This window comes from Oncorhynchus clarkii, chromosome 13, assembly GCF_045791955.1.
Source record: "Oncorhynchus clarkii lewisi isolate Uvic-CL-2024 chromosome 13, UVic_Ocla_1.0, whole genome shotgun sequence".
Lineage (NCBI taxonomy): Eukaryota > Metazoa > Chordata > Actinopteri > Salmoniformes > Salmonidae > Oncorhynchus > Oncorhynchus clarkii.
The window spans coordinates 28,722,293-28,731,667 of NC_092159.1; the positions used below are offsets into that span (position 1 = coordinate 28,722,293).

At 40.4% G+C, this 9,375-nt stretch overlaps 1 protein-coding gene across 1 annotated transcript; it reads left to right on the top strand.

Moving 5' to 3' along the window:
- The first annotated feature begins 226 nt into the window (after nucleotides 1-226).
- LOC139364467 (zinc finger protein ZFP2-like) lies at nucleotides 227-6,631 on the top strand. Its single transcript, XM_071101250.1, has 2 exons — nucleotides 227-737; nucleotides 3,554-6,631. The coding sequence occupies exons 1-2, from the start codon at nucleotides 464-466 to the stop codon at nucleotides 4,678-4,680; spliced, it is 1,401 nt and encodes a 466-aa protein (XP_070957351.1). The 5' UTR covers nucleotides 227-463; the 3' UTR covers nucleotides 4,681-6,631.
- The last annotated feature ends 2,744 nt before the right edge of the window (nucleotides 6,632-9,375 follow it).

Below are 9,375 nucleotides of genomic sequence, written 5' to 3' on the forward strand. Positions count from 1 at the left end.
ATGTGCTGTAGTAAACATTGTTTTGTTCGCACTAATCAATCAACACAGTCAGGTCTTTGTATGTCTCAATATAATAGTATTATTTAATTAAATCCATTTAAATATCATCTTTGTCTGAAAATAAAATATGATCCTCAACTGCGTTTCCCCTCCAGTCAGCAGACGGCGATGTGCGGCTTTCAGGCGACGCTGCCAGCGTGACGTATAATCTAGCGGACGGTTCTTCAGAAACAGCTCGTCAACCACTGCGGTAGCTTTCTAGCCAGCATAGCCGAAAGATTCAAGCTATTTATACGCTTTCGGTGTATATTAGCTACTGTGTTTTAGACACACTTCTGTCGTATCTACTTGTTAACCTATTTAATTTGATATTACGTTATTTTTTATTAGTCAGCTATAGTAGCTGGCTGGTTAAGTTAGCACTAGCCTAGTTGCTAATGATAGCTAGCTAACATCCCCGACCATGAGCTCCCTACAATTCTCCCCTCCTGTTAAAGAAGAGGGGGTCTGCTGGACGGAGAAAGAAGCTCTGGGGCTGAACATTGTCGTGAAAGAGGAGAAGGAAGAAGAGGATGTCACAGTAAAAAAAGAAGAGAAAGACGTTTCAGTTAAAGAAGAGGAAGACTCTTTCAGAGTGGAAGAAGAGGAGGATGCAGTTTTTGGAGTGAAGAAGGAAGGGGAGATTACTGTCACATTGAAAGACGAAGAGGTGGAGATAGGAGATCTCATTGACACCAGTAAGTACCGCCTTAAATGTGTTTTTAACTTTGGATATTCGGAGTTGGCTCGTCAATACCTCTTCAACGGTGGGCCCTAGGATGATAACTGATATGTCTAGAATCAGAAGACGTAGACAACAAGCTACCCCTTGTTTTCTCCGTTCCGTTTCCAAAAAGGGACTAAACATATATATTTGAGAAGGGTCTATCTGCTGACCGCAGACTGGGGGGCACGGCATGTAGTGATTTTAATGTAGTGATGATTTACTACACACCTTGCCCCCCAATAGTGCCATGTGAGAGTTGGGTTGGCTACACCAAAGATTATGGATATACTGACAAGATGTCTCTTTGCCCAAACAAGGGGAGTCGTTGTCCACAAAGCGGCACTGAGGGTTCTCTAGCTCCCGCCTACCCTTTCTTTGGATTGCTGGATACTTCGTCTTATTGTAATCTATTTTTGTAAAAAATATATTCTATGAGGGTTGTTGACGTCAACCGCCTGTATTCAATGGAGAGAGATGCTAAGTTACTAGCATGAATATGCATAGCAATCTGAAAACAACTCCTATGGTGTTTTATTAGAACACACTGTTCTATACAGTCCACCTGGTAGAGGTTCATATCTGACAGAGATGAACACACCGTTCTATACAGTCCACCCGGTAGAGGTAGCTAGAGAGAGCTACTAGCATGAATATCCATAGCGATCTGGAGACAACTCCTATAGTGTTTTTATCAAAGTTGTTGGTATGTCACGTGTCCACATAACTTAAGCACCACGAAACTTCTGTTGGATCAAGTAAACCTCACATAGCAAATAAGCCATTAATTTAGTTGTTGACCAAATTCGACTCTTTGATCATTGTTTCCTCTTGGATACAACCTACTGTAACCTACTGGCATAACCTAGAGAGTTACAACCTACTGTAGCCTGCTGGCATAACCTAGAGAGTTACAACCTACTGTAGCCTACTGGCACGACCTAGAGAGTTTCAAGCTACTGTAACCTACTGGCATGACCTAGAGAGTTACAACCTACTGTAGCCTACTGGCATGACCTAGAGAGTTACAACCTACTGTAGCCTACTGGCATGGCCTAGAGAGATACAACCTACTGTAACCTACTGGCATGACCTAGAGAGATACAATCTACTGTAGCCTACTGGCATGACCTAGAGAGATACAATCTACTGTAGCCTACTGGCATGACCTAGAGAGATACAATCTACTGTAGCCTACTGGCATGACCTAGAGAGATACAATCTACTGTAGCCTACTGGCATGTCCTACAGAGATACAACCACTGGTATGCAAGCATTTCTAATCTTTTTTTCTCACTTTTATGGGTTATTGTGATGGCATTAAGGGGTATTGTAATGTCAGATTGAGCACTTTTAAAAATGTCATCCATTTTAGAATAAGGCTGTAACGTAACAAAATGTGTAAAAAGGGAAGGGGTCTGAATGCATGTATGTTGTATGTTCTAGGGCTGTCCCAGATAAATAAATACAAAATATATTTTTCTTTCTACCAATTGGTAGGTTGAAATGTTATGTCATATATTTTTCCATATAGACACACGGCATGTGTTTAGTAAAATCAACTGTATGTGTTTAATCAAATCAACTGTTTGTGTTTTATCAAATCAACTGTTTGTGCGGAACTTGAACTGAACTGATGCTTCAAGCGTTTGATTAAATCATTAACACAAATGACTTGAGGAAGCCAGAGATCAATATAACCAGAAGAAAATAACCAACCGACCTGCTGCTGGCCTTCCTAAAATCTGACGTTATGCTCCTGAAGTTTCCGGTAAAATCTGAATTGCTATCTAACTACGTAACATTTAGTGTCTCCTTATGTTACGCTGGAAGAACAGTTTTCATGGGCACAGAAATCCTAAATGATTTCAGTTTGCTAAATCCGAGAGTCACCTTAAGTTGATTCACAACACCCAAATCGACACTCATTAATGCTGTTCTTCAATAATTACACATAATACTTAATACAGTAGCTGTTTAGTTACAGTCACATGTTCAACTATCATCAGCTGATCCATGAAATCATTTTCTGCATGCCAGTCAAATGACAAACATCACGAGATGCAACAACAATCAAAATGCTTCTTCGTTCATTACTCTGCTAAAGACGTTTATGCCGTGCTCCACGTTGGCTCCAACATCCCTAACAAATTGATGTTTATAATGTTATTGTCTGCTTGATTTATAGTAGGGTCTCGTTAGTCTGTCTGGACACAGAGATACTTAGCACATAATGTGTAGAGAACTGTTCCGTGATGTATATGCTATAGTACAACACACAGAGCTATTTTTCTTTATTCAGGACATTGAGAATGACAACACATTACAGAGTAGCCTAGTGGGATTATTCACAAAATGATCTGGTGATCAGTTTATGAAATGTCATGACATTTTAGTTTCCATGTTTCACCTGAAATAGTAAATGATTTATAATCCAGGGAGGTGTTTCTGTACCCAAATTGCATGTGCATCACCCTTGTTGCAATTTTAGCAAACACAGAAAGGGGCCTATATTGGAGACCAAAAGTAGCCTGGCACACTGCTTAGGATTTCAACAACTCTTACTTATTTCTAGCCTACAATCATCGATGTTACTACTATTGTGTAAATATGACTAAATAGGACTATTGTTGCTCACTTGACTGTCTTAAGACAATTCTGAAGTAATTTTAACATTCATTACAGACGTCAATTGTACAACATCATGGCTACGCTTTTGGCATCACCTTTAACAGTGGATTACCGTTGTTGTGGGCCTTTAATCATCTGTCTGACTTGTTGTTCACACAGGAGAGAGACGGGACTATCGTGGATCCTCTGGGGAGCCTCAACATCATGATGCTAACGAGGCAGAGAAGGGTCTCTCCACTTCAGAACACCTCAAGAAACGCCAGCAGAGACCCACAGATAGGAAATCTCACTGCTGCTCTGACTGTGGGAAACGTTGCAAATCTTCATCAGAACTTAAAATACACCAGCAAGTACACACAGGAGAGAAATCTCACCACTGTTTTGATTGTGGGAAGAGTTACTTAAGATCAGAATCACTAAAAGTACACCTGAGAATTCACACTGGAGAGAAACCTTATAGCTGTGATCAATGTGGGAAGAGTTTTACTCAGTCAAGCTGCCTGAAAACTCACCAGAGAATTCACACTGGAGAGAAACCTTATAGCTGTGATCAATGTGGGAAGAGTTTTACTCAGTCAAGCTGCCTGAAAACTCACCAGAGAATTCACACTGGAGAGAAACCTTATAGCTGTGATCAATGTGGGAAGAGTTTTACTCACTCAAGCTGTCTTATAGTACATCTGAGAGCACACACAGGAGAGAAACCTTACCACTGCTCTGACTGCGGAAAGAGTTTTGTTAGTTCAACAGATTTAAAATCCCACCTGAAAATACACACAGTAGACAAACCTTATAACTGTTCTCAATGTGGGAAGAGTTTTAATCACTCAAGCTGGCTGATAGTACATCTGAGAGCACACACAGGAGTGAAACCTTATAGCTGTAATCAATGTGGGAAGAGTTTTGTTACATCTAGCCATCTGACTCTACACCAGAGAACACACACAGGAGAGAAATCTTATAGCTGTAGTCAATGTGGGAAGAGTTTTATTCAGTCAAGCAGCCTGATATCACACCAGAGAACACACACAGGAGAGAAACCTTATAGCTGTAATCAATGTGGGAAGAGTTTTACTCAGTCAAGCAGCCTAGTATCACACCAGAGAACACACACAGGAGAGAAACCTTATAGCTGTAATCAATGTGGGAAGAGTTTTACTCAGTCAAGCAGCCTGGTATCACACCAGAGAACACACACGGGAGAGAAACTTCATAGCTGTGATCAATGTGACAAGAGATACTCTGATAAAAGATCTCTGATCAAACATCAGAAAATACATACATGAAGGAGTATGTATTGATATCCTGATATCAATGAAATAATGTCACAATGTAGAATGTTTTAACATTGTAGTAGGAGTATTTTAGATGTCACAATGTAGAATGTTGTAACATTGTAATAGAAGTATTTTAATGATGTCACAATGTAGAACCCTAATTATTTCTCCCCTGTTCTATGAGCCTCATCAGTGGAATTTTTTTTGTACTTTGCTGTGTTCATCTTTCCCTCGATCCTGACTAGTCTGCTAGTCCCTGCCACTGCAAAACTTCCCCACTGCTTGATGCTGCCACCCCCATGCTTCACAGTAGGGATGGTGCCAGGTTTCTTCCAGATGTGAATATTGGCATTCAGGCCAAAGAGTTTAATCTTGGTTTCATCAGACCAGAGAATCTTGTTTCTCATGGTCAGAGTCCTTTCTGTGTTTTTTGGCAAACTCCAAGCAGGCTGTCATGTGCCTTTTACTGAGGAGTGGTTTCCGTCTGGCCACTCTACCGTAAAGATATTATTGGTGGAGTGCTGCAGAGATGGTTGTCCTTCTGGAAGGTTCTCCCATCGACACAGAGGAACTCTGGAGCTTTGTCAGAGTGACCATCGGGTTCTTAGTCACCTCCCTGACCAAGGCCCTTCTCCCAAATGTATGTAGTTCTGTACTTGAGCTGGTCTTGTTTATTGATTTGTGTCATGTTTTGTGTGGACCCCAGGAAGAGTAGCTGCTGCTTTTGCAACAGCTAATGGGGATCCTAATAAAATACCAAAATTCCAAGATTGCTCAGTTTGGCCGGGTGGCCAGCCCTAGGAAGAGTCTTGGTGCTTCCAAACTTTTTCCTTTTAAGAATGATGGTGGCCACTGTGTTCTTGGGGACCTTCAATGATGCAGAAATGTTTTGGTATCCTTCCCCAGATCTGTGCCTCAACACAATCCTGTCTCAGAGCTCTTTGGACAATTCTTTTGACCTCAGGGCTTGGTTTTCACTCTGACAACTGTGGGACCTTATATAGACAGGTGTGTGCATTTCCAAATCATGTCCAGTCAATTGAATTTACCACAGGTGGACTCCAATCAGTTTGTAGAAACATCTCAAGGATGATCAATGGAAACAGGATGCACCTGAAAGCAATTTCAAGTCTCTTAGCAAAGGGTCTGAACACTTAAGTAAATACATTTGCAAATGGTTTGTCATTATGGGGTGTTATGTGTAGATTGATGAGGGGAATTTCTTTCCGAATAAGGCTGTAATGTAACAAAATGTTGAAAAAGTGAAGGAGTCTGAATACTTTACGAATGCACTGTATATCGCTGGCAGATTTTTCTACCGCTGGCAGTTTTGTACAGTCATGTGATACATGGTATAGAAAAATCCAATCTTAGGAGAATACATGTGAGGCACTATACTGTGTGTCTGCAGGTGCCTATCTGGTCAAAACCACTGATACAGGAGCCCCTCCACCCTCTGGTGGGATGGATCATGTCTACAGAGAAACCTAGATTCAAATACTTAGATTTGTGTGTATTGGGTATATGTTGTGAAGTTGTTAGATATTACTTGTTAGAAATTACTGCACTGTCGGAGCTAGAAACGCAAGCATTTCGCCACACCTGCAATAATATCTGCAAAACATGTGTATGTGACCAATATAATGTGACTTTGATTTGAAATAAATGTCCTATTTATCAAAGGTGCTTTTGGCTGGGGTCAAAATAACTCCAAAGGATTTGAATTTGTTAAAAGTCCATTTTGACACAGAAACACTAAACCATGATTTAGATTTATTAAGAACAAGTTGATTGACAAAGTCATGAAAATTGGAAGAATTGAATAAACCACATTTTGGCTATGATAAAAGATATGCCTCTGGGGTCAAAATGATCCATGTCAGAAGTATGGTTCAATGCAAATATGTAGTGGGTGTAAAGTTTGTTTTAAATACTCACTCATTAAACACGAATCAATCAACACATGCTTCTCTTTGAACGACTTAAATAAATGAAAAGTGAAACTTGCCCACTCCAGTCAGCAGATGGCGATGTGCGTCTTTTAGGTTCAGGCGACGCTGCCAGTGTGACGTATAATCTAGTGGACGGGACGCTCCTTCAACAACAACAGCTAGTCAGACACCTCGGTAGCTTTCTAGCAAACATAGCTACAACATTCAAGCTCTTTACACTGTTTTGGTGTATATTAGTCGCTGTGTATTAAACACACTTCTTCCGTATGTACTTGTTGGCCCATTTAATTATATATTTATGTTGTTTGTCAGCTAGCTGGTTTGCTAAATTAGCTTAGAACTAGGCTAGTCACTAATGCTAGCTAGCTAACATCTCCGACCATGAGTTCACTAAGTTACTCTCCTCCTGATAAAGAAGAGGAGGTCTGCTGGACGGAGAAAGAAGCTCTCATTAAAGAGGAGGAGGATGTTACAATACAAAAGCAAGTAGAGCGTGAGGCTGTTACAGTGAAAGGAGAAGAGAAAGATCGTTCTGAGTGAAAGAGGAGGAGGAAGAGAAAGAGGAGGATGCAGTTTTTGGAGTGAAAGAGGAGGAGGGGAGATGACTGTCACATTGAAAGAGGAGAATGAGGAACAAGTGGAGGTTGCGGAGATCTGTTTAACACCAGTAAGTACCGTCTCTGCAGTCGTTGAACCAATATGCAGTAAAGGAGTTCTACACTTTAATGTTGTTCTGTAGGAGTGACTGAAGCTACACTGTAACATGTAGAACATCAAGAGTGGACCATCAACAAAACGTTAACAATTCGATCAAATGCATCCAATGACAATACCTGAAATACTGTAGTCCTCAATATCTCCTATTAGATTAGCTGAATATGTAGTCTTAAAGGGGCAATCAGCAGTTGTTACATCCATTTTGGGATGTATACATTAATGATATGTACCCATCTGTTTCTTGAAGAATTCACTTATAGATGCCTCATGAGCTTAGTTCAACTGTCGTACCCCATCAGAACCCAAAATACAAGCTTTTTTTTAAACTCCAATGTTTGACAGTAAATATAAACAAACACTGTATATCCTCAAAACATGGTTAAAACTATAATGTTGATATCATGGATGGTTTCATTTCTCCAGCCCCATCCCTCAGCTTTTTACCGAAACGGGCAGGGAGTTCGCTTTGTTATTGTTTCTACTGCTGATTGCTGCCCCCGTTACTCCTCAAGGTCCAAGGACTGTATGTTATTTTCAGAGGTAGACTGGCTCGGGCAGCCAAAATAGTCAAATATTCCATCTAAATGTGAATCGGTTCTCAATTGCGATACATTTCTAGAAACATAAATCGCTGTACTTTCATATCACATCAAAATAATTTCACATAATACTTTCATATCACATCAAAATCATTTCACATAATACTTTTATATCACATCTAAAATAATTTCAAATAATATTTTCATATCACATCAAAATAATTTCACACTTACTGCACACTGTTTTAACCAGATTCGTCACAGTTAAAGCTGACAGTATGTTTCAGTGTTTCATCACAGTTAAAGCTGACAGTATGTTTCAGTGGTTATCACAGTTAAAGCTGACAGTATGTTTCAGTGGTTATCACAGTTGCAGCTGACAATATGTTTCAGTGATTCATCACAGTTGGAGCCGACAGTATGTTTCAGTGCTTCATCACAGTTGGAGCCGACAGTATTTTTCAGTGTTTTAATACAGTTGCAGCTGACAGTATGTGTTACGAATCCCTTTTTGGCCCGACAGTCTAGGGGGGATGGTAGTGAGACGCGTAACATAACTCATGTAAATTATAATTGTGACAAAGTACGTGTGAACGAAATAACCAGGACAACTGAAATAATACCGTCAAACTCAGGGTTTATTGTAAAACACACGGTAATGGGGGGGAGCAGGAAAAGGGGCTGAGCTGGACCCAAGGAAAGAAACAAATATGCAAAAACACCCCTAAGCTAGACTAGCCTATTTCAACAACAGCTAACTAACTAACCAAAAATACAGTGGGTGGTCCACCCAGTTCTAACTAGTGTTTTTAACAAAGTTTACCTACGGGTAGTGTATGCCCATGGGCGACTTGTCTTGGTTTCCCCCTTTTCCCACCAGCAAACACCATAAGCAAAAACAATACTCACAGGAGACGACAAAGTGATATGGAGGTGCTCAAACAAAAGAGAGGTTAATACGCAAAGAGAGAGATCTACATACATGACATTTACAAAGAGACTGAGCTACTGAAATCTATAAAGAATAGAGATCTACCAACATGGCATTACAAAGAGATTGTGCTCTTGAACAAACGATGGGGTTTTTAAACCATGGGGAAGGAACTGTGATAGGGTAGGAAACAGGAGGAGGTGTGTCTTCTGATTGATGGGTTGATTGTTGACTGATTGGGGAGTGATGATTTTCACCTGTGAGGGGAGAAGGAGAGAAAAGAAACACACAGGATACACACAGACACAGGATACCTGTATCCGTAACACTCCCACCCTTAAAAGAGCAACCCTAGGGGTTGCGACTACAGTATTTCAATGAATACTCACAACAAAGCAACAACCTTGCAAAACATACAGAAAACATTTTCACACACGAGACAAAAACTGGTTACACGATTTTGTCTTCGGTAACGGTCCGACACAATCAACCACCACATGCTCAAATGGTTCACCTATTACAGGTATGGGACACAGAGGAGCGGGAGGAATAACCTGATTTGGTT